This window comes from Acipenser ruthenus, chromosome 1 (genome assembly GCF_902713425.1).
Source record: "Acipenser ruthenus chromosome 1, fAciRut3.2 maternal haplotype, whole genome shotgun sequence".
Lineage (NCBI taxonomy): Eukaryota > Metazoa > Chordata > Actinopteri > Acipenseriformes > Acipenseridae > Acipenser > Acipenser ruthenus.
In genome coordinates this window covers 52,688,765-52,713,778 of record NC_081189.1, presented here as the reverse complement: position 1 = coordinate 52,713,778, position 25,014 = coordinate 52,688,765, and the positions used below count along the sequence as shown (strand labels likewise).

The 25,014-nt window shown below is 39.8% G+C and overlaps 1 protein-coding gene across 3 annotated transcripts in view; it reads right to left on the bottom strand.

The window, feature by feature from the left end:
- LOC117421281 (netrin receptor UNC5C) overlaps positions 1 to 25,014 on the bottom strand; it is a 294,417-nt gene that overhangs the window by 7,912 nt on the left and 261,491 nt on the right. For all 3 annotated transcript variants that reach the window (XM_059026125.1, XM_034035478.3, XM_034035479.3), the window contains 3 exons: positions 17,887 to 18,120; positions 17,429 to 17,578; positions 16,889 to 17,053 (listed from right to left, as the gene is read on the bottom strand). In XM_059026125.1, the coding sequence (XP_058882108.1) occupies positions 16,889 to 17,053; positions 17,429 to 17,578; positions 17,887 to 18,120 (549 nt within the window). The remainder of the gene's footprint in view (positions 1 to 16,888; positions 17,054 to 17,428; positions 17,579 to 17,886; positions 18,121 to 25,014) is intronic.

Below are 25,014 nucleotides of genomic sequence, written 5' to 3'. Positions count from 1 at the left end.
ACAACAAAAAAACATAAAAATAAATAACCAGAACATAAGTTCTTAAGACTCCCTCTTTATCACCATTTGAAATAAAACTTTTACGCTGTGTTTCATTAATACAAGTGAGTTACAGTTAACAATAATGACGCATAACATACAGTACTTGCATAACAGTAAACCTTCAGTCACAAAATTTAACAGAAATTACATATAAATAATAGAAACATTGCAGTCACATTAAAAGTTGCGGCAACTATAAAACGTTGTGGTCTGTGTAAAAGTTGTGGTTTCCGCAACAGATTCATGGCCTGTGATTTCCGTACAGCCTTAAGAATTATGCAATTTTTTTTTATGCATCTGTTGCAAGTCAGTTTAAGTTATGAAAGTCAAGACAGTTGACCAGGCAGAGCTGCAATAGCTGAATATATTCTGAATTGAACAGAAACAATTAACCAATGTGGATTTTAGCTTTCACTACCTCAACTTGCTCAAGATACCCGACCCGAGCCGACCCATACCGTGAAACTCCAGCCCTGCAACATATCTGAATCTGGGTCGGGGCTGAAGCAGGCTGTGGGCAGGGTTACTGCATTTCATCATCACGCTCAAGCGTCATTCCAAGAAAAAGTGGCAACCCCCAGGACCACAACCGGTAAATGTTTTCTTAACTCTTTTACTTAAAATCCAGATGGCTATTGTAAAATATAGCTATAGCATTCTCCAGCGAGACTGTCTGAAAGTGGTGGCGTTGAGCACAGAAAATAATCTGAAGTTTGCTGCTGGTTTACTTTCATTCAATTTAAGTTTAGCGCTTCCTATTATACAATCGTCTGCCTGCAAGTGTAATCTACAGCATTGCTGCATGAAGTACAGAACAGCACATTACCATCGACTCGTTGATCCGATTAGGGATGATTGTTATTGTTTTTGGTATTTTTGAACAGCTCTGGATACTGACTGAAGTAAACTGAAGCCTCATTCAACACTGAACTTGAATACCAGAAGCAGTTTTATCAGATAGGTAAGTTTACGTAAATTTAAAGGACATTTGCCTGTGTTAATGTTTATATATGGTACTTGTAATGATTTGGTTATTATCAAACAAACAAAAAAAGCCTTGCATGTTTTTTGCCCCTCCCCAAATGTAAAACAAAAAAAGCTTTGACATCATAGAAAATCTGTTTTTTTCCGTGTTAATGTAGAAAATCAAATTGGTCATGTGTCCCGGGTTGCAGGCCCTGGGCTGCATCTAGGGCTTGCTTTTCTTTTTTGGAGCGTTCTCATATGAGAAAAGGCGGCCCTGAAGCGGCCCAGGGCCGCCTTAAATAACCAGTGTGAATGGGGTCTGAGCTTCATAATAAAGTCAATATCCAGAAAAAGAGGTAGGCCTAATTATTTCAATCATCTGTTGAAGAAGAATGTTTTGCCAACATAGCAGATAACGGTCAAGACAAAGGTGTTGGATTCACATTTGAGAAAAGCACTTGTAGCAAACTACAAATGCCTTCAGCACAGTATCAAAGAAATGTAGAATACCAAAATCCACAGTCAGAGCAATAATCAAGAAGTACCACAGAACAAATTCAACTGAAAAGAATGAAAGAAGTGGACATCCAAAGAGCATTATGGGATTAACAGCCACGGACTTAAAGAAAGATTTAGAAGCATCAGGTATAATAGAGCATGAAATAACTGTACAAAAGCACCTGAACACAGAAGAGTTGTATGCAGGTAGACCTCGCTGCAAACCACTTTTAAAGAACATTCATAAAACAAACTGTCTAAAATTTGCCAAGAAATTTCAACAGGAATCTCCATGTGACATTCCTGGATTTGGCTAATGCATATGGTTCAGTGCCACATGAACTTCTTTAGGCAGCATTTGATTTCTTCAGTGTACCGATGACAATAACACATTTAGTGAAAGCCTACTTTGGAGATTTGCAATTTAGTTTTTCAAATTCAGATTCCAGCACTACATGGCAATGCCTAGAAGTTGGAATAATGGTCCCAGTAACGGCTTCCTTGTTTTATTAGAATGAATAATACACAAAATATAATCTTGAGGTGCATTAATTTATCTATCTGTTTTCTTTTTATAATAGATTATCACTACCATGTGTACTTCTGTTTAACTAGTGAGTGTACATTCCTAAAAGCAATTTGGAGGCTTTAGGACCTTGGGGGTGAGGAGTGTACACTCCATCTCGGTAGATTGTTAGGATTAGGAGTCCATCTTGGTAAAGGTCTCCCTATTAATTGTTTAATGATGTAATTGCCGATGATTTAAAATGCCTGTGTGTGAGAATGTTTGGTGAGGGGAACGTGAGGAGTTTGGTGGGTGAGAGCGAAAGAGAACGAGTGAGCGAAATATTATTATTGTACTGCTGGTGAACGAACACGCTGAATTTATATTACGAGTTTGGACTGCGAATTGGTTTTGGTGACGAGGGAACAGGCTTAACCTGCCTCGTATGTAGGCAGAGCAACACCTGTTTAGATAGGCCCGGAAACAGCTAAGGCTTTTGTTTGTTGATTTTCATTTTTTGATTGTGAACAACAAACATATGCTACAGCATTCGACTGTGTGGACATTGTTTCTTCCAAGAACCTTACCAGATCGGTCACAATCTATCTATCTATCTATCTATCTATCTATCTATCTATCTATCTATCTATCTATCTATCTATCTATATTGCACCGCATTTACAGCATTTAAAAATGCAGTGAGTGGGAGCATACATATTTATGAACAAACCAATTAGTGTAACACTTTGCTTGAATCTTTTAAATGTATTGGTACTGTGCTGGAATTAGCTTTCATAATTTATAAGGTCATACAATGCAGGATTCAACGATAATGCGGCACACGTTACTTTTTTTTTTTTTAAATCGCTTTCTGATTTAAATATAGGCCTACTTTGTGATAGTTTGGGATATTCAGTCTATTTAAAACAGTAGGTAGGTGTTTATTTTTTAAAATTATTTTTATATATAATTATTAGTTGAATAAACCGCTACCGAATAAGACCATTTTGCTACCTAATTTCCAGGCAGGTAACAAATCCTCACTACTGCCTTAAAAAGTTAACTTCTAGCCCTGCATACTGGTTACAAATTATTATAAACATCTAAAAGCCGTAATAAAAGTAAAACGAGGACACCCAATACTTTAAATAAAGTTTGTTTGTGTTTTGATACAAATTATTTGTTAAATTACTAGAAATTGCGTATTTTGCTTTTTCTTTTATTAAAAAGTGGTTAAAGTTTACTAAATATGTGTCCTTAATCTGTTACCTTAAACTATGGTATAATAAACGTAGGGTGCCAATACGTTTATCATCAGATGTATCAAAGCATAAGAATAACACAATAAAGACTATTGTACATTAAGCATTGATTAAATATGCAAGGATTATTTAGTGTATTCATTTCAAAACACTGCATCAGGAACAAATAAACAGCCTTTACATAGTGGATCCCCAGCAGAGAAGACACTTTGTATACACGTTGTAATTATGATAAAAATATAAAGGTATCTGTTTTTTTGTTTTTTTGTTTTTTTTAATTTAGTCGTTGCCAATTATTTTTTATTATTTTCTCCCCAATTTGAAATGCCCAATTATTTTTAGGCTCAGCTCACCGCTACCACCCCTGCACTGACTCGGGAGGGGAGAAGATGAACACACACTGTCCTCTGAAGCGTGTGCCGTCAGCCGCCCTCTTCTTTACACTCTGCAGACTCACCGTGCAGCCGCCTCAGAGCTACAGCGTCGGAGGACAACGCAGCTCTGGGCAGCTTACAGGCAAGCCCGCAGGCGCCCTGCCAGACTACAGGGGTCGCTGGTGCGCGGTGAGCCGAGGACACCCTGGCTGACCTAACCCTCCCTCCCCCCGGGCGACGCTCGCCCAATTGAGTGTCGCCCCCTGGGAGCTCCCGTCCACAGTCGGCTATGGAATAGCCTGGATTCTAACTCGTGACATCCAGGCTATACAGCGCATCCTGCACTCTAGCAAGTGCTTTTGCTGGATGCGCCACTCGGGAGCCCAAGGTATCTGTTTTTGAGTGCCAGAAATGCCTGGCTCGACTTGGTGATATTACATTGTTCTGTAGTTCATTTCACAGAAGTGACAGTCAGGAAATTATCAGTACTGATACAATTTTCCAGCTTGTAACATTGTGAGGTCACTCATTTAATGTTTGAAATTTAACTACCAAGTATTTTCAGCCCTTTAGAACATACATAAAATAAATGAGATTCAGATATTCTAAATTGTCTTATTTAACCCTTGACAAATTACAGAACGTGCCGAAGAAGCCAACACTTTCAAGGAAGCGAGTGCTACGAATAAAAGACATCGCTGGGTCAATAAAAAGAATCCAAGATGTGTTTGTTGTGGCAGGTTTTCAAATTTCAGCAGCTACTAATTAGTCCCTGCAGGGAAGCAAGCCAAAAAACATGTGTGCAATATTAACAGACTCGCAAGTGGCAAAGCTAGTGCAGTTCCCAATCGATGCTACAAAGCATGGCTGATTTACTTTCAGTAGACCTGACAGCCAAGATCAAACATGTTTTATAAACTTTGTTAAACAGGGTCACAAGGGAAATTAACCAAGTCTGTTCTCCCCCAACTCCCCACCCCCTTTCCCCTCTTTTGCATTTGAGGCAGGTCGAGAGAGATGTCTACATAAACAACAAAGTGCTGCACAAATAGTACGCACACAAAAAAAAGCTAGTTAGGACAGCTAACACAGACCCATTTGTTGTTTCACTCGCATTTTATTATGCAAGTAGTGAAACTAAAAATGTCAGTGTGGTTGAAGTTACTCTACCCTTCAGTGTGTGTTTGTGTGAACATGTTATTTGTGAAATGTTCCAATTATCTCTTCTAATGAATAATCTACCAAAAAATGTAGACAAAACACATGTGCATCTGTTTACCCATGAAACGTGTTTGTCAGAAAACCTGCACACCCTTTTTTTCCCATGAAAAAAAATCAGAGGGACGGGTCCCTAAATATCTTACATAGCAAGTTTGCTTCACAGCTTGAGTTTGCATGTTATCAAGCTTCTTGAACTTCTTGGTTCCTGGCGTCTCAATGGTCAATTGTGATAATAATTCAGGGTTTTCAATTAAATAAATAAAAAAATGTAACATACTGTTGAATCCATTCTCTTACAATGTGTGTTTGACTGGTGAATAAGCGACTGGATACTTCATCCTTCACACTGTCTCCCTAAACCTAACCTACAAATTTATCTGTCAATCACATTTCTTGAAAGGTAAATCTATATAATAAATACAATATTCTGTTGGGATGATTTATATTGCTATAGCATGGCTATCGATAAGGAATACAATATGGTTGTTTCTTTATTTGCATTAGTGCAGTATTGGTCGTTTTAAAGAATGTATATTTTGGGACTTTTTTGGTTTTTAATATTTTAGGGAACGAGTCAGATGACTTGGAAAGGAACATGTACAGAAAACAACTAGACAAACTGTAACAGTCGAGTCAGAACAGAACTAGACAAACTGTAACAGTCGAGTCAGAACACAACTAGACAAACTGCAACAGTCGAGTCAGAACACAACTAGACAAACTGCAACAGTCGAGTCAGAAAACAACTAGACAAACTGTAACAGTCGAGTACTAGTTGGAGGAGACTCGGTGAACGCAGTTTGTTTTTAGGTGGAAAATAAGGAAAGTCATATGTACAGTATTTACTGAAAGTACTCATGACTTCAAGGTAATTTTGTATTTTACTCACCCAAAATACATTTTACTAACATACGGTCTACATTGGAGACCAAATTACTCAATGACCCAAAACCTTTTCTGCAGAGTTGGGTGTACTATACTGAGTTCAGAAGGGTGCACCTGGGGTTCTAAGAATCTTGTGGACATTAGCGTGGGTAAAACAGGTAGCCCCAAGAGTATGGTGCAGAGCAGGTGCGTCTGTATCCCCAAAGAAAAATAATCTACCAGAATCTGCCAATTCCATCCAATTGACCTGTTAAATGTGGTGGGTAAGATTTTTTTCAGCATTCAAATCCCACCTCAGCCACTGACTCACTGTGTGACCCTGAGCAAGTCACTTAACCTCCTTGTGCTCTGTCTTTCAGGTGAGACGTAGTTGTAAGTGACTCTGCAGCTGATGCATAGTTCACACACCCTAGTCTCTGTAAGTCGCCTTGGATAAAGTTGTCTGCTAAATAAACATTTAGCAATGGCTGGGAGTTCCATGGTGCCTCAGCAGGGTAGCACTCTACAGTAAAGGGAAACTGCAACTGCCAGTCTCAGCTCTAACTGAGGAATTCAAGTGTGCTAAGGTCATGTGACGAGTGTGTAGGGGAGGTGGCACTCACAGTGAGAACTGGGAGAAAGTGGGCAGCAAAGGACATGATGGAAGAGGCAAAGGCTGCCCTTCATATCAATTATATCATGGGGCAAGTACAACAGGGAAGAGGAGGCCTTGGTCTCAGTTTGGCTCCCCTGAGATGTTCTTTTATTAACGCAGAACCTGAGTGTGTGGGTAGGAAAGAAACCAGCATGTTCTTTGTGTTCATCACCGACTACCCTGAACCACATTCTTACAGGATGTAAGGTGGCTCTGAACCAGGGTTGCTTCACTTTGCGTCATGACCAGGTGCTGCAATGCTTAGCATTAGCGCTGGAAGAATGGCGTAATATGATTAACAGCTCGCCGCCAATATCAGCAATAGCTTGCACATAAAGAACAACATTTCTCCTTCCAGAAGAGCAACCAACAGGAAAGGCTATTAGAACTAAGATTTTTCCTGTGCCAATTGGAGGCTGCTAGAGATTGGAAAATGCAGGCAGATGTTGGCCAGCGCCTTATTTTCCCAACCGAGATTGCTACAACTACACTTGGGCCTGACATTGTCCTGTGGTCAGTCTCATCCCACCTTCTCCTGGTAGAGCTAACAGTGCCATGGGAGGTTTCCATGGATGAGTTAGGTTGAACAGCAGGAGTGGTGAGTCCGGGGTTTACAATATATATATATATATATATATATATATATATATATATATATATATATATATATATATATATATATATGTTGGGACAAATATCCAAATTATTTTTTCTTTTACATGTATTCGGACACAAAAATCAGATGTTCGTATTCGCTACAAATGACAAAAATACCTTGCACTTATGTACCGCATTATTTACCGAATTTGCGCAATCTGTGTGAGATTAATATATATATATATACAGGTATATATATATATATAACACAGGATCAACACAGCAGCTCTTGAGCCTCTATTTAAAAGTTTTAGACAGCAAAAAGTAAACAAACCAGACTATGGGCGTGCACTCATAGTGATCTCTATGGAAAGTCATCTGGGACAAAAACGCGTTGTGCTGCGTGAGCCAGAATCTCATGGGACAGAAAGGCAAGCACGTCATTCTGAAAGCCTCGCTTAAACAGTACCCAACTTCCTGAAAATGTTGTGTAGTGATTTTTACATAGATGGTATATATTATCAAGACTCAAAGTTAACGTATATTTGGTAGCATGTTGCTACCCAAAACTTGCTACTATTTTTTTATGCAGTAGCATTTTTCTGATACCTTACACTGCAGTTTCTATGACCGACCCTGAGTGAACACGTACAGAATTACCGGTGTTCATTTTTTTTAACACATACAGTACATTATTAGTATCTTTTGTAAAGCGTGAAAACATTGGTAATAGAGCATCCCGATAGATGACTGAGGTTTGTACTGCCCCATGTAGACACGCGCGAGGCCCACAATGCAAATTGTATTGGACAGTGGAGTACAAATACCTACAGTACTACAGAACAAAGTGTATACAATTTTATAGACCAAAAGTAAAATTAAATAACTGTTGAAAACATTACAATTTTATAAGATAACAGGCAATGACCTAACAGCATAATAAGTTTATTCAGTGTCTATAAAATGCTAATTTAATCTGTCATGGAGATTATTTTGTTAGAATGTTAACCCTGGTTTCACCCACGCTAAAAATGAACACATAATAGGTAGATAATTATTACTTTATCAATTCTGACTATGAACCCCCCCCCCCCCAAAAAAAAAAAAAACAGGAGCAAATAGCTAGCTATAACGTTACCATGATACAAGTAAATTCTTCCTTGTTTTACATATTTATGAACAAACCAGTTAGTATACCACGTTGCATGAATCTTTTAAATGTAGCGGTACTGTGTGGTTGTAACCTTATCATTTATAAGGTCACACAATGCAGTATTCAACGATATTGTGGCACACGTTCCTTTTTTTTTTAAATCGCTGTCTTTACAGGTGTGTATGATTTGTTAGTTACCAAAATCTCAGTCATCAACTGAAGACAGATGAGAGGATAATTTCGTACCACTTAATTTACACCGATGAAACATAACATGGTTAACCGTACTGATGGCATAGCAAATGCTTAGATGACAGATATGGTTGCATTCTTGTAGAACTTAAGGATAGAACAAAATACATTTCGACAAGGAATTGCATTAGTTCCATAACTTCGTTGAGCACAAGGTGGTTTCATTAAATACTTTCCGATTCAAATATAGGCCTAATATGTGATAGTTTGGGTTATTCAGTTATTTAAAACAGTAGGTAGGTGTTTATTTTTTTATATATAATTATTAGTCAAATAAACCGCTACCGAATAAGACCATTTTGCTACCTACTTTCCAGGCAGGTAGCAAATCCTCACTACTGCCTTAAAAAGTGAACTTCTAGCCCTGATATTATATATTTTTTGTTGCGACTTTCTGTTATGTGGAATGTAATAAACGAGAAGCAAAACAGTGAGTTCTTTTCACCTTCATTTCAGTTTTCGTTTGCTTGTTCAGATTATTAGCTTCTGAAAACGAGTTTATGGCCACTGTTTACTGTGAAGAAACAGCAATGGCAAGGAATGAAAAAATAAATAAAATGCATTGTCAACTTTATGTACTATTTATTTCGGGAATAAACAAAACAACGTTTAACTTGAACTTCTATTTGGCACCCTTTGTTTTGTAGTTGATTCACTGGGTAAAGTAAGTCCTACACAATTTATTCTTTACTCCTGGGATATTTTTCTATTTTAACGTGTTACATATTGTAAGGTCTTGCTGTAAAATAAAGGCACACACACACAGGAGCCATGGCCACGCCTCCTGCTGCTATGTTGTCTTTGCCTGCGTTCAGAGCAATATAATGGCTTTTATTACTTTTTCGAATATCCAAACGAATACTTAAATTGTGAGCGAATATCCGAACATGAAAATCCTGTGTTCGTCCCAGCATTAATCTATATGAATGAAGGAGACCGTTCTACAGCAGCGCTGAGTCAGAGTGCAGGGGCTGTGTAGCGACAGACAAACAAAAAAGCAAGACAGCCCATTCAGGAATTCAGATTCAGCATTCAAAAATTCGGAGCAAGAAAAGCTTTGAAGATACCCAGGGAGAGGATTGACAGCTCGACAGCAGGGGCGGGCGCTGCGGAGACAGCGGGATCAGCGGAGGCGGCTAATATGTGAACAGGAAGGCAGATATAAATGCCGGAAGTATGATGTAACCCTCACTGTTTTTTGCCGTTATCCAAGATATGTGAATAAAAATATCAAAGCAAGCGCTACTAATGTTGAAAAAGATATTTCAGCAATACGTATAGCACAGGAGACAGCAATATGCTAGTAGTGTGTTTGTTGTAAACACTAAAGGGTGTTCTGTAACTCTTCCAGGTGAATATTACAAATACTAGTAACAAGAAATGTTTTGTTTTATATATGCATATAATATAAATGAGAGTGTACAAGTGGAAAAATAAACTTTTATTTTTGGATCAATACCTGTACTTCAGTAACATATACTGTAAGATTTATACAGCTAGCAATGTGTGCCCCTGCGTGATCTATGCTTATTCTAGCCCCTTAGGTTGTAGCTAATAAGAAAGAAAACACTTGTGTAATACAATATCTGTTTTTAGTGATCAAATAAGGGCTGTGTTAACTATAATATGAAAAAGCATTTTAATAATTTCTAAACTCGGGAAACCACTTTTCGTCCTGTGTATAGTGAGGTTGCCATGGAGATATGACATCTGAGGTCACGCACGTTAGTTCAGGGGCTATGCGCACACATACAGGTTCAGAGCTGGCTTAGAGCGCCAAACACGTGTAAATGGGTGCCTCATTTGATAACAAATATTTAAATCTAATCGACCCTAAGCCAGCTCAGTCATAGTTTTATGTAGTGGAAGTTCTAAGTCTGTCTTTTTTTTTTTGTCAGTCATTTTATGTCTGCACAGATTTGCATTTTTATTTGTAATTTACCATCTTAAGAGTACATGTTTAACCTGATTTTTAGTAGTAATGCTTGTAGAAGAGACATTTTAGGTACAAGGTTGCTGTTTATTAGTCGAATTCATTACCTTTTGCAGCTTATTTGTAGAGCGTTGCCGTTTTGTTTGACCAAGAAGCAAATAACGTTACCCTTATAAAAGTTGATCATACATTCACACAGTAATTTTATCAGTTTATCATCCTCCTCCCATGCTTACATTGCTGTTTTTTACTTTTTTATTTGCCAGTCGAGAATGTGGCTTTACCATACTGCTCTGATTTATCGTGCTTGACAGTGCAGGTGATCAGGGAGGCAGGCCAAGCACCACAGGACATCCGGTGAGGCTGACAGCTCACCAATTTCCAAGCCTCATCCTCTCCAAAGAGAAGAAGGCAGTGTTTCGGCAGTGCAGACTGTGCAATGCGGGTTCTGGCCACAGACATCAGCAGTGAGTCAAGAAGGCGGGTGGAGCTGAAGCACCGCGGCCTACCTTGTGGGAACATTCCACATTACAGGCACCATGTTTTGAATTCAGGCACACAACATAAAATAAAACTAAATTGTGACCCAACAGTTTATTTATGTATGTTTGTTGACATCTATTTATTGGTCTTGTTTTTTTACTATTATATTTATTTGCTATGTTTTGTTTTATTTATAATTCTCTATGTATGTATTTAATTATAAATGTAATGTATTTATTTAAGTATTAATGTATTTATGTATTTACTATTTGATTTATTGATTTTGTTATTTACTTATTTGACCTCAAGTGGTCAAAGCTTATTCTATTTCTGAATGAGCTGTCGGACCGTTTTTACTTCTGAAGTATGATCAGATTCTGGTGATTTTAATATTCATGTTGACTCTCTGCCTGTTCTCTGTCAAGAGAGTTTTTGGCTCTTTTGGATTGCTGTGGATTCACACAACATGTAAATGTCCCTACTCACAATCGAGGTCATATCCTTGATTTGGTTATCACCACAGGCTTGCCAGTTACTAATCTCCAAGTCCTTGATCTGACAATTTCTGGCCATTTTGTTTAACTTGGATCTACCATTACCAGTAATCAGAGCTAAACGTACTGTTAAATTTTGCAATGTTAAATCTTTCGATTCAATTGCATTTGCTGAAAAGCTTTTTGCTACATCACTATATGACGTTCATCCCTGGGTGTTGGTGTATATGGTGGAGTCTTACTTCACAAACTTATGTAATGTTCTTTATAGTTTAGCTCCTGAGAAAATGCATAGTTTCCTACACGCATTGTTAACCATGGTACAATGATCAGCTACACTACATGAAAACAGCAGGACGTAGGCTTGAACACAGGTGCAGGGACACTGGTTTAACTGTTCATCTTCAAATATAGAGGGAGCATAAATTGGCATATAGACATGCCTTAAATTCAGCCACTTTTTTATTCTAATCTCATTAGAGACGGTTCTGCAAATCCCAGGTACCTCTTTTCAACAGTAAATAATATGTTGCAACCAAAATGTGTCTCACCCACCGGCTCTAAAGAGCAATGTGACAAGTTTCTTGACTACTTCACAAGTAAAATGGATTATTATACATCAACTGTCATGTTCTGTTCCACATGCTGTCTTGCCATCTGCCACATCGGTTTTCACATTACTTACTTGTCCTATTTCACTGAGGTTGTTACTTCTTCTAGCTTGGTAGAAATAGTCACTAAAATGAAACCGACCTCTTGTTTCTTGGGTCAAGCACCAACATCACTTTTTGTGTCTCAATTCCCAGTTCTGAGCTCAGTGGTGACCGACATCATCAATAAATCACTGAGTACTGGAGTAGTTCCATTAGCATTTAAAAATGCAGTTGTGACTCCTTTGCTAAAAAAAATAAATCTCGATCCAGATGTTCTCTGTAATTATAGGCCTATTTCCAATCTGCCATTTCTTTCCAAAATTTTGGAACATGTGGTGGCTCATGAGTTACAGAGTCACCTCTTGAAATGTGTCATCAATGAACCCTTGCAGTGAGGTTTTAGATCACAACATAGCACTGAAACAGCCCTTGTTACAGTTGTTAACAATCTGTTTATGGCTGCTGATTCATTATATGCTGTCACTTGGACTGATTATATGTCGTCATGGTGTAAGCTTTCACTCATACGAAGACGACACACAATTATATATTCAGACTACACCTGATATAAACACGGTTGTCTCGGTACTTAATAACTGTCCGAGATTAAAGTATGGATGCGGTACATTTTTGCAGTTAAATTGCAACAAAACAGAAGTAATGCTGCTTGGCTCTCCCCGACACCTGAGAAACATTGATTGTTTTAGTATGGTGATTGACGGGCTCAAGGTTATATCTAGTACTGATGTTAGGAAGCTGGGTATGGTTTTCGACCCTCGTTTAACCTTCGAGTCTCATATCCGTAATGTCACGAAGGTGTCCTTTTTTCATTTCCAGAACATAGCCCATCTGCACCCTATCTTGTCCATGCCCGATGCAGAGAGGCTGGTGCATACCTTTGTTTCCTCCCGGCTCGATTATTGTAATGCTTTGCTTACTGGTGCTTCCAAGGTTGCTATTGGCAGGCTGCAATACATTCAGAACTCTGCCGCTCACATTTTAACTGGCTTCAAATTGGGTGCTCATATTATACCAGTTCTTGCCTCTCTGCATTGGTTTCCAGTTAAGAGCAGGATTGATTTTAAAATGTTACTGCTAACTTATAAGGCTCTAAATGGTTTGGCCCCAAATCACATTTCTGAATTGTTAACAAGGTACCTTCCCACTCGTAACCTTTGCTCTGTGAATTCGGGTCTGTTAAGGATCACTGATGCAGTGAAGACCAAACGTACTTCACTACATCACTGACCAAGACCAAACGTACCGTGACGGAGACCAAGACCGAGACCAAACGTACCGAGACCAAGACTGAGACTTAACGTACCCAGTCCGAGACCAAGACCAAACGTACCGAGACCAAACATACCATGACAGAGACCAAACGTACCAAGACCGAGACCAAACGTACTGAGACCAAGACCGAGACCAAACGTATCGTGACCAAGACCGAGACTAAACGCACCGTGACCGAGATCAAACGTACGAAACCAAGACCAAACGTACTGAGACCAAGACCGAGACCAAACGTACCGAAACCAAGACCAAACGTATTGAGACCAAGACCGAGACCAAACGTACCGAGACCAAGACCAAACGTACCGTGACCGAGACCAAGACCGAGACCAAACGTACCATGACTGAGACCAAACATACCGAGACCAAGACCAAACGTACCAAGACCGAGACCAAACGTACCGTGACAGAGACCAAACGTACCAAGACCGAGACCAAGACCGAGACCAAATGTACCGAGACCAAGACCGAGACCAAACGTATCGTGACCAAGACCGAGACCAAACGTACCGAGACCAAGACCAAACGTACCGTGACCGAGACCAAGACCGAGACCAAACGCACCGTGACCGAGATCAAACGTACCGAAACCAAGACCAAACGTACCGAGACCAAGACCGAGACCAAACGTACCGTTACCGAGACCAAACGTACAGAGACCAAGACCAAACGTACCGTTACCGAGACCAAACGTACTGTGATCGAGACCAAGACCGAGACCAAACGTACCGAGACCGAGACCAAACATACCGTGAACGAGACCAAATGTACAGTGACCAAGAACGAGACCAAACGTACCGTGACCGAGACCAAACGTACCGAGACCAAGACCAAACATACCGAGACCAAGACCAAACATACCGTGACCGAGACCAAGACCGAGACCAAACGTATCGAGACGGAGACCAAGACCAAAACCAAACGTACTGAGACCGAGACCGAGACCAAAACCAAACATACCGAGACCGAGACCAAACATACTGAGACCGAGACCAAGACCGATACCAAGACCAAACGTACCGTGACCGAGACCAAGACTGAGACCAAATGTACCGTGACCAAGATCAAATGTACCGAAACCAAGACCAAACGTACTGTGATCGAGACCAAGACCGAGACCAAACGTACCGAGACCGAGACCAAGACCGAGACTAAACATACCGAGAACGAGACCAAAAGTACCGAGACCAAGACCAAACGTACCGTGACCAAGAACGAGACCAAACGTACCGTGACCGAGACCAAACGTACCGAGACCGAGACCAAACATACCGAGACCAAGACCAAACGTACCGTGACCGAGACCAAGACCGAGACCAAACGTACCGAGACCAAGACCAAACGTACTGAGACCGAGACCAAGACTGAGACCAAACATACTGAGACCGAGACCAAGACCGAGACCAAGACCAAACGTACCGTGACCGAGACCAAACGTACTGTGACCGAGACCAAGACCGAGACAAAACGTACCGAGACCGAGACCAAGACTGAGACCAAACGTACCGAGACCAAGACCATGACCGAGACCAAACGTACCGTGACCGAGACCAAACGTACTGAGACCGAGACCGAGACCAAACGTATCATGACCGAGACCAAACGTACCGAGACCAAGACCAAACATACCGAGACCAAGACCGTGACCAAGACCAAGACCGAGACCAAACGTACCAAGACCGAGCCAAACGTACCGTGACCGAGACCAAGGCCAAGACCAAACGTACCATGACCGAGACCAAACGTACCGAGACCAAGACCGAGACCAAACGTACCGAGACCAAGACCGAGACCAAACGTACCGTGACCGAGACCAAACATACCGAGACCAAGACCAAACGTACCGAGACCAAGACCGAGACGAAACGTACCGTGACAGAGACCAAACGTACCAAGACCGAAACCAAGACCGAGACCAAATGTACCTAGACCAAGACCGAGACCAAACGTATCGTGACCAAGACCGAGACCAAACGCAACGTGACCGAGATTAAACGTACCGAAACCAAGACCAAACGTACTGTTACCGAGACCAAACATACCGAGACCAAGACCAAACGTACCGTGACCGAGACCAAACGTACTGCTATCAAGACCAAGACCCGACGTGATGAGACCGAGACCCAGACCAAAGACCAAACGTACTGTTACCGAGACCAAACATACCGAGACCAAGACCAAACGTACCGTGACCGAGACCAAACGTACTGCTATCAAGACCAAGACCCGACGTGATGAGACCGAGACCCAGACCAAAGACCCGACGTGCCGAGACCGAGACCCAGATCAAGACCCGACGTGCCGAGACCGAGACCCAGACCAAGACCCGACGTGATGAGACCAAGACCCAGACCAAAGACCCGACGTGCCGAGACCGAGACCCAGATCAAGACCCGACGTGCCGAGACCGAGACCCAGACCAAGACCCGACGTGCCGAGACCGAGACCCAGACCAAGACCCGACGTGCTGAGACCCAGACCAACACCCGACGTGCCGAGACCCAGACCGAGACCCAGACCAAGACCCGACATGCCGAGACCCAGACCGAGACCAGAAGTGCCGAGACCGAGACCCAGACCAAGACCCGACGTGCCGAGACCGAGACTAAGACCAAGATCTTAAAATGTGGCCTCGAGATTGGCCTCGAGACTGAGACTGGGTCTCGAGACTCCATCTCTGTTAAGGATTCCAAAGGCTAAGCTTCAATCTATGGATGACGGGGCTTTCTCCTGTTATGCACCTAGGCTTTGGAAAAATCTTCTGCAGGGGATCAAGGTCGCTAATACCATTGAAGCTTTTAAAAAACAACTAAAAACACATCTTTATGTAGAGGCATTTCATCAAGGTTAGGCTTATGTCACAGTGCAATGTTTTATTTCATAATCTGATTTATTTTTAACTATATGCTGTATATTTGTTGTTTGTACTTTGTTTTGTTGTTTTTAGTGTTATTGTTCTAAACTGTACAGCGCCTCAAGATGCTTGCATTTAAGCACTATACAAAATAAAGATTATTATTATTATTATTACTAATCGTCTTATTATTGGAGAACTGTTTTATTTCTCTTCACATTTTGACTTTTACATTAACACCACTGCATTACATTTTGGTTGACATTGGTCAATAGTTATTTAAAGTCATAGGTATACACTTCATGGTGAAGTGAATACATAAATAGTTGAAATATGTTTATAATTTTACTTTTCAAATTTCTTATGTAATTTCTGTGCCTTTTTATATTCCAGAATGTTCTCAATTATGTAAATAGTTACTGGAAAAAAGGTCTTCATATGGAGACAGAGTATTGCTGTATATCCTGTGTGACATTCCTTTATCTGTAGCACCATCATTGGGACCTGAAACACTGAAATGGGATAGTAGGAGGATGCATTGTTATTGGGAAGCTTTTTTTAAGAAACGTTTTTAACTTTTTTCTTCCAAATTCTGTACCTTTTTACATGTTCTGAATTCTGTAAACAATTTTAAAAGAAAAAGAACTTGGCCTGGAAAGGATTAAAAAAGGCCATCTGACTTCTTACTGTATGTAGGATTGCCCATGTTTTAATAGAATAGCCATATAAAATACACTGCAGCAGTACCATTGTCATGGTACTAAAGTATTATAAGAATGATTAACTTACCTCTAACAAAGTGCTATTCAGTTGGAATATCTGTCCCTCTCCTTCCACTTGCCGCACACACAGTTTACAAGCCAGGTCTGTCGTTGTCAAACTCAACCGTTCTAGTATAAATGTACAGTGTAGGTTCCTCTGAGCTCCACTCCAGATCTGGTAAAAGGGAATTTCCTAAAAGCATATAAAAATAAAAATAAAATAAATATCTGGGCAAAGTTTCATTATATAAGGGAAAGCAAGTCTGAAGATATAGGGGTCTATTCAATTTTTTAATTGCTTTAAACAGTGGCGGATCTAAATAAAGCCACTGTTTAAATAATTATTAAAGGGTCTAATGTGAAGAGAATCAAACATCCAGCAGTGCATGTCAGTCTGTTTAGTTTATTTCATCTGGTAAAAAAAAAAGACATTATAATGAAAGAGTATGTCACAAGGAGCTGCATTTACAGTAAGTGGAGTAATTTATTGTAACCAAGCAAAATTAGACAATACGAAAAAACAGTGGGATTGATTGACATCCTATTCTTAAATTTGCATCAACTTTACCTGGTACTTAGCCAGCAGCTTGCTCTTCCAGACGGAATGTGGGATATCGTGAATGGACAGCCGCAGGTTGTGGGTGTTGTCCTTAAAGTTAAGAGTCTTTGGTTCATCCAATAGCTTTCCTCCCATCTGCTTTTCCATCTGTAAAACCTCCTGTGTGCACATGTAATCGTTGTTTTAGAGACAAAAAAACAACATCATACTGCAGTCTCACTCCCTCACAACACATCCAAATAGCCGAATATGGTGACTGGTAATGCATGTATTTAAAAACAATACAAAAAGTACTGTATTACTATTTTCAGATGCAGAAAAAATACATATTTGTCCAAATTAAAGTCACTTTCACATTTTTGTTTCCCTCTTATATACAAGGATCATCTGTCATCAGCCCTGTTAACTACTCAAAACTGTCATAGGCATAAAGATGGCAGGTTTCTGCTTGAGGCTGGACCATTTACCTTGAGCGCATCTTGTGTGTCGTCCAGGCAGTACACACGGATGTGGTGCTCCAATGCTGTGCAGGAGACAGGGCCAAATATGGCCAGCTTGAGACGCTTGGCAGCTGCTTTGCTGATAGATTGGCCCACCAGGCAGTAGGTACTCAGGGTTTCTGTGAGGATGTGACAGGCTTCCATGTCCAGCTGGATGTAGCAGGGGGTGGTGAAATTTTCCTCTCCAACAACAACCACATCCTGGAGATTTACAAAAGTATTTTATAAATAATTTTTCATTCAAGCTAGGATTGTTATTTGTTTCTCATTATCTTGCTTTATTTATTTAAAAAAAAAATGTTGAGCTGTATTTTCAAAATTAAAATCTATATTGTTTTGTTGAAGCATGTACTGAAGATTGAATTAGGTTTTGATTTCCTCTATGTGTATTGTAATGTATTACAGTTCATGTGCACGCTGTTAAGTTGTCTTCATATGACTTGGAAGCTATTTTAAAAACAATAACAAGGCTTAAGAAGTCTTGTGGATAAGATCAAATATTGAATTGTTTTTATACTATATCTGTGGTTTGTTTTCTAAGAAACAGCTATTTATGTTGATTCATTAGACTTCCATCCGAAGTAAGTAGAAAACAACATTTTTTTTAACATAAAGTCTTTCTAAATTCCAAGATTGAAATAAAGGAACACAAGCTCTTTCAGTTTGTCTTGCGAAAGAGAACGGCTCAGATCGGACAGGAAAAGATTATACAGCGAGTTGCTGCACTCAGCATCAGCTGTATTTGTTATTGCATTTATGTATCTGAAAGCTAATGTTATCAATTAGGAAGGTCGATGTCAATTTCTCCTGGTGGTAGAGCGCTCTGGATCGCATCGGGTGCCACCTTCACAGTGTACAAAGCAAAGCAAAGAACATTTTTTACTCTCTCTTTTGCTGATATATTTGCAACGTGGGACCTTTGTCGTGATATTTTCTGGCAAAATCGATCAATGTTCCCTTTATCCTCAGTGTGATCCAACATTTTTCTCTAAAGTAATTATAGCTCTTTAATAATTGTGGTAATTTACATAATCCAAATGGTGTTCATTTTTTTATTTAAAACATTAAAAAACAATGGGCTGCAATGATAAAAACACCGTAGCATTATTTCTTATGCTATATAATGTATTTCCATAACTAGAAATGTTTTACCGTAATTATGCATTCATACAAAACAAAACAGGTATAACAATCTCACTGGTACATATACATTTTAAAGGAATTATAGTTGTAACAAAAATGCTGTACAAAATCGAATCCAGTAATCTTTAGACTATTTTTCCATTTTAGAAGCATTGAAGATCAGTGCAGAACACCCACTTGCAGTCTTCTCATTCACGGCCTGTCATTGCTTTGTGAAGACAGCGTCCATACTGAGACGCTGCACTCTCGGCATCTACAGAATTAGGCAAGATCAATAGGGATCACTTTACTGTCTAACTCTGGGAACTGCTGTCAAACTACAGGTGAATCCCAAAATCTCCAATCCCAATGATCTCCCAAGATCATTTACTTCACATTCACAAGCAAAATGTTTATATTGGGCAAGCTGTGCTTTAGCTTCACGGCCAAACATCGGGATTGCATCCAGAGGTAGTGCCTTTTCTGATAGTGTATTCACATGTTTCACATCAAATACCCAAACTGCCTCATAAATGCCAATCCAGGAACCTTGGTCCCCTAACATTCTCTGCACTGTCGTACTAGTATTCCATTAAGTTGTTTGCTGTTTTCTTGAAAACTCCCTGTAGTAATGTATTCCGCTCTGCATCTTGCTATGCTTTTCTTTTCCATTGTAGTCTGCCCAGTGAAACAAATCCATTACAGTGTTGTATGCTTCATGAATAAAAGCAGAACTCGAACGATTTTATCATTTTCATCAATGGTTTGGCACTCAATGTCAGGTGACAAGTAAGTGTCGCAAAAGCGAGATTAAAGTGTTGAGTACTTGTTGGAAGAAAAACACACACTACTAACATGTAAAGGTAGTAAAAATAAGGTCTAGTTTATTGTAGTAATAGAATATAAACAGAGCAGCAAGCTCTGGTCTCAGTAGGATGGACACCTAAGCCCCGGACACTGGGTTGCGTCATTTTAAAATGTACAAGGTGAAATCTTCATTTCACTTTCACTGAACTCGGTGTATACATTAACATGCGCACCATGGTACATAACTCCTTGAAACCACAAATTCCATCGCACCACTGGACACAGAGGAACTTGATCAGGACTGGTCTACTGTTTTTCTGCAAGAACAACTTTAAAATGGCATTTGCAAGCTGGGCAGTGTTTGAACATTTTTTCATTGCAGCAATGAAGTTGTCAACTGATTGCCACTGATTGCTAGTGTAACCGGCATTATTCTGTTTTACCATGCCCTATGTCACTTAAATCAATAAGTGCAACAGTGGAAGCGAATAAAATGCATTGCGTTGTGTTGTGTATGAATGAGGCACTCAATCTTTCCAACAAAGTAGGTTTATTTTTCAAATCTGAATCTGAAACAACAACAAATCAGGGAGAATTCAGTTTCCTTTCCTAACTTGGTGTCTGGAGCTCTGTGTGTCTGCTGTCACCATTGCTGTCTCTGGCAAACTCACACACTCAGGGTTGCCAAATACTTTTACAAAAACCCTGCAACGTCTTCCTGAAAACCCACCCAAAACCCTCCCAATCACCTCTGATGTTGTTCCCCATTGTAACAAATAACAACTATGCTATTTAAGCGATAGTGCCCGTCAATGATGCTACCGTGTGATAGTTTGACCGCGACGGGAGCTAAGCATCCCGAGCCAAAGACGAGATCGCTAACGAAAGTCAAGGTCAACTATCACATGGTAGAGCCTTCATCAAGAGGGCAGTATTGCTATTAGAAAATTATTTCTACCATTGTTTTCTTTAAGAAAACCTAGGTACCTTCTAAGACGTTCTAAGAAAATAGTCCAGAACATTTTTAAAAAAATAAAAAACAAGGATATAAACATAAATTCTATTTATAATCTGGACATTGCCTGAGGAATGAAGAGAGGAATTACTGAACAGTCCATGTACGATGCAGTCTGAACTACCAATACAATCTCTCATTGAATATCACTCTAAAATGCCTCCTAACTCACCATGTTTCTACCTTGAGCCACAGCCTTTCTCTCCTGAATCTATATATGAATGGAGCAATATTACTGAACTGTCTCTGTCTTGCTTTGTTGTTGTTGAAAGATGCTGTGTCTGTGCTCCAGTCGAGCGGACAGTCTGTGATTGGCTCTTGGTAGTTGCAGGTAGAGGATTGGCTGCTTTCGTCAATGCAAAGTATTGATTGGTTGATTTGAATTAATTTGTGAATGGCTGTTACAGCCACCTTCGATAAGATCACGAGGCTCTCCGTGTGGCCTTGGAGCGTCAGTCGAGTCTGACCTCTCTCGATTAGATGACTCAGTGAGCCAGGAAGAGCTTACTTCATCCTTTTGGGGGAAGTTCCTCGCTTCCTGGTCTTGGAGAGTGATCGATTCGGCCTCGTCTCAGCGAGGACGGTTCTCCGAGTAGTCAAGAGGAAACCCCTATTCTGTTGCTAAAGTAACAAGCACTTTGTCTTTATTCTAGTAACCCCTTTGCACAGGCCTGGCTCCTGCCTCGTGAATAACAACAACAACAACAACAACAACAACAATAATAATAAAGCGGACAGAATGGCAGTCCAATGTCAGCTCCGGACCGGCAGTTAATTCAAACATTTCTGTGATGTCACCCTTTGATTTTCTTATTGATCAATCCTACGAATCTTCGAACTAAAAGTTCCTTTGAAGAGATGGGGACATTAACAATGTAAAAAAAGTTTTCATAATTACAACTTTATTTACAGTAACAGTAAGTACGGGTTTAAGGAGGACGGTACCTGTATGTTTATTTGTTTCGCAGGGTCCCTTTTTAAGTGGGAACATGGCTTCTTTTAACAAACAATACAAAACAAAAATAAATCCTAGCTCCCGTTTTGCAGCGCTAACTAAACTTTGCAGGATATGTAACTTTCAGACGATATCTGGCTTACTGACTATTTGCTTACTGACAAATATCATACCATGTTTTTTTTTTTTATTTATTCCCATATAAATGAAACTTTTGGGACTGCACCATGACACAGCATTGCATTGCCTTGACTAATTATTTAATAATGTCATAGTAATTATCACATCTATCAGAACACATTCAACACATTAGAAGTCACAATATAAAAAACATAATTAACAGGGAAGTTGTTGGGTGTGTTAGGAGGCGATGAGAATGTAATCTCAAACAGCAGGTAAGGAAGCATTTCAGCAGGGCTAGCAGGTACTTCTAAAGAAGTCCTAAGTAATGATTTCTTATTTTCTAAACCGAACAACCGTGTAATGACTATGTCCAAAAAGAAAAAAATTGACCGAAATTGCTAACAGAATGAGTTTTGTTAGTGAAGGAAGGGGTATAACATGGTTGCAGGCAAGCAAAATGGACTGACTATAGCAGTTTGACCCGCAAAAAACACCAGCAGTGGAAGCGTGACAGTGAGAAAACCAGCGGAGGCCCATCACCATGCTACCCACTCTCCGCTGATGATGAGAGGGGGATTCAATTACTGGGGTCGTCTGTCACTGAGGGTGTTCCGGGGGGGATGTGATACTTGGAGCAGCAGTGTGGAGTAGTGGTAGGGCTCTGGACTCTTGACTGGAGGGTCGTGGGTTAAATCCCCGGTGGGGGACACTGCTGTTGTACCCTTGAGCAAGGTACTTTACCTAGATTGCTCCAGTAAAAACCCAACTGTATAAGTGGGTAATTGTATGTAAAAATAATGTGATATCTGTATAATGTGAAATAATGTATAATGTGATATCTTGTAACAATTGTAAGTCGCCCTGGATAAGGGCGTCTGCTAAGAAATAAATAATAATAATAATAATATCAGAATCCCCAGCAGAAAGCAGCCCGGTGGAGGATATTGTGACTGCCGTAGTACTCTGCTGGGTAATACTATGAAGAACACATACAGCTATTACGATTTTCACACATTATTCTGGGGAATATTGTAAAGCGCGGCCAGATTTGTGTAGTGCCCTAAAGTGCATTTTGAGGCAACCTATGCACCTTTCAATGACCTGTCTAGTTTTGCAGTGGTCAAAGTTGTATTCCTCCTCTGCTCTTAATGTGGGTGTGGTTAACTGCAGGTGTTAGAAGTTAAGGAAGAAGGGGATATCCACTGTCTCCCAACAACCAGCCACATTGGAAGCCACTCTCCTCTCCAATAGCTTTAGCATCACTATTTGACCAGATAAATGCATAATATGTGGCACCCAGCCACTTAGCCACCACATTTCTAATAATTAGTTTGTGGTCGCATATTATCTGGAAGTTCAATGAATGTAGTGTAAAAAGATTTTGGATATAGCAGTTGTGTGTGTGACATGCCTGGGGACCTTTATACAAATATATTGTGTGGTGTAAATGTCAATTATTTTTTCAATGTACTGTACAGTGCTGTGTGATACTTTTGTATGAAAAGTGCAATATAAATGCAATAAATAAATAAAAAAATAAATCTCCTCCCCCTTCAAACTGTATTTGGCAATCATTTCTTCATCCGAAACCATGTCAAAAATGCGGCGCACGCATCTTCTATTTAAATTCCTGAGCCGATGCTCTCTGTCGTTGTAAATATTTCTGTTTATACCTTAACCCTATGTTGTCGGAATGCTTTAAAATCGATCGTAGAGTACCTATGACCTTTCATGTCATATCTTGGCCGTCCAAACACCAATCTTGATTGTTTTTTTTTTTGTGTGTGGGTCATAGCCTGACTATGGGCCACGTCTCCATGTAATTGGTTTAGGGCTAGGGTGGGTGGGACATATAATAATATTATAATTACAAGGACGCATCACAGACGTCACCATTTTAGCAGAGTTCACTGCAGATTCATCTAGACGCTTGTCAATTTAAAATGTCTGTTTCTCCGGTTCTACAAGTCCAGAAGTGCTGGTCTACAACTCATTTGAAAGGTAAGTACTTGGACTAACTTATTGTTATTTTTTTTATTATATATTTTTTTTACTTTATATATAACTTTTGGAATGATTTTTTGTTTATGTGTGCGTGCGTGCAGGGCAGGAGATAACTTTAGATAAATAGAGACAAGACTAACTACGGTACCAGCATCTGATCATTTATTTGTATTATTGTTATTTTTAATTATATACGTATTTATTGTTTTCCTTTTTTGAAAACGTTTCTCCTCGTTTCTCTAGCAGATGGAAGGAGGCAAAACTAAATACATGCACCTGATGCCTAACTAACTGTCGAGTCATTTTTATTATTATAAATGTATTTGTATTTTATTATTATTATTTTACTTTTTCTATGTTTTCTTTGTTTCTGTGTGTGTGTGTGTATGTATGTGTGTGTAAAAGGATGGAGAGTCATTATTTAGCTGTAGTTGTTATTATTATTATTATTAGTATATTATTAGTATATTTTATTATACTTATTATTAGTTTACTTTGTTTCTGTGTGTGATTTATTTATTCTAGTTTTGAAAATAAAAATCTTGCTATCAAAGTTTTATCATGTTGTAAGTTGCTTCTTTTTTAATAAAGAAAAATGGAATTCTCCCATCTCGCCCATTCTCTCTGCTTGGCCTGGGAAACTGCCTTTACGCACCTCCTGCTTTTGCACCTCATTGACTACCAGCTTTCTCTGTTGAGCCGCTGCTTTGTCCCATGTAGGAGGAGCTGAACTGAGACCAAGGCCTCCTCTTCCACTCTGTACTTGCCCCATGATATCACTGATAGAAGGGCAGCCTTTGCATCTTCCACAGCTTCCTTTGCCGCCCATTTTCTTCCACAGGTGCTGCCTCCCTCACACATTCGTCGTGTGACTCTACCAATGTAATTTCCAATCAAACCTTGGCGCACTTAAACTCCTCGGTTAGAGCGGAGACTGGTAGCTGAAGTATCCCTTTACCATACAGCCCCACTCAGCTGAGGCAGCGTGGAACTCCTAATCATTTAGGCATTCGTGCCCATTCAATGTTATTGATTAGTTTGCCCAATAACCGATTAGTGCAGGCTACTA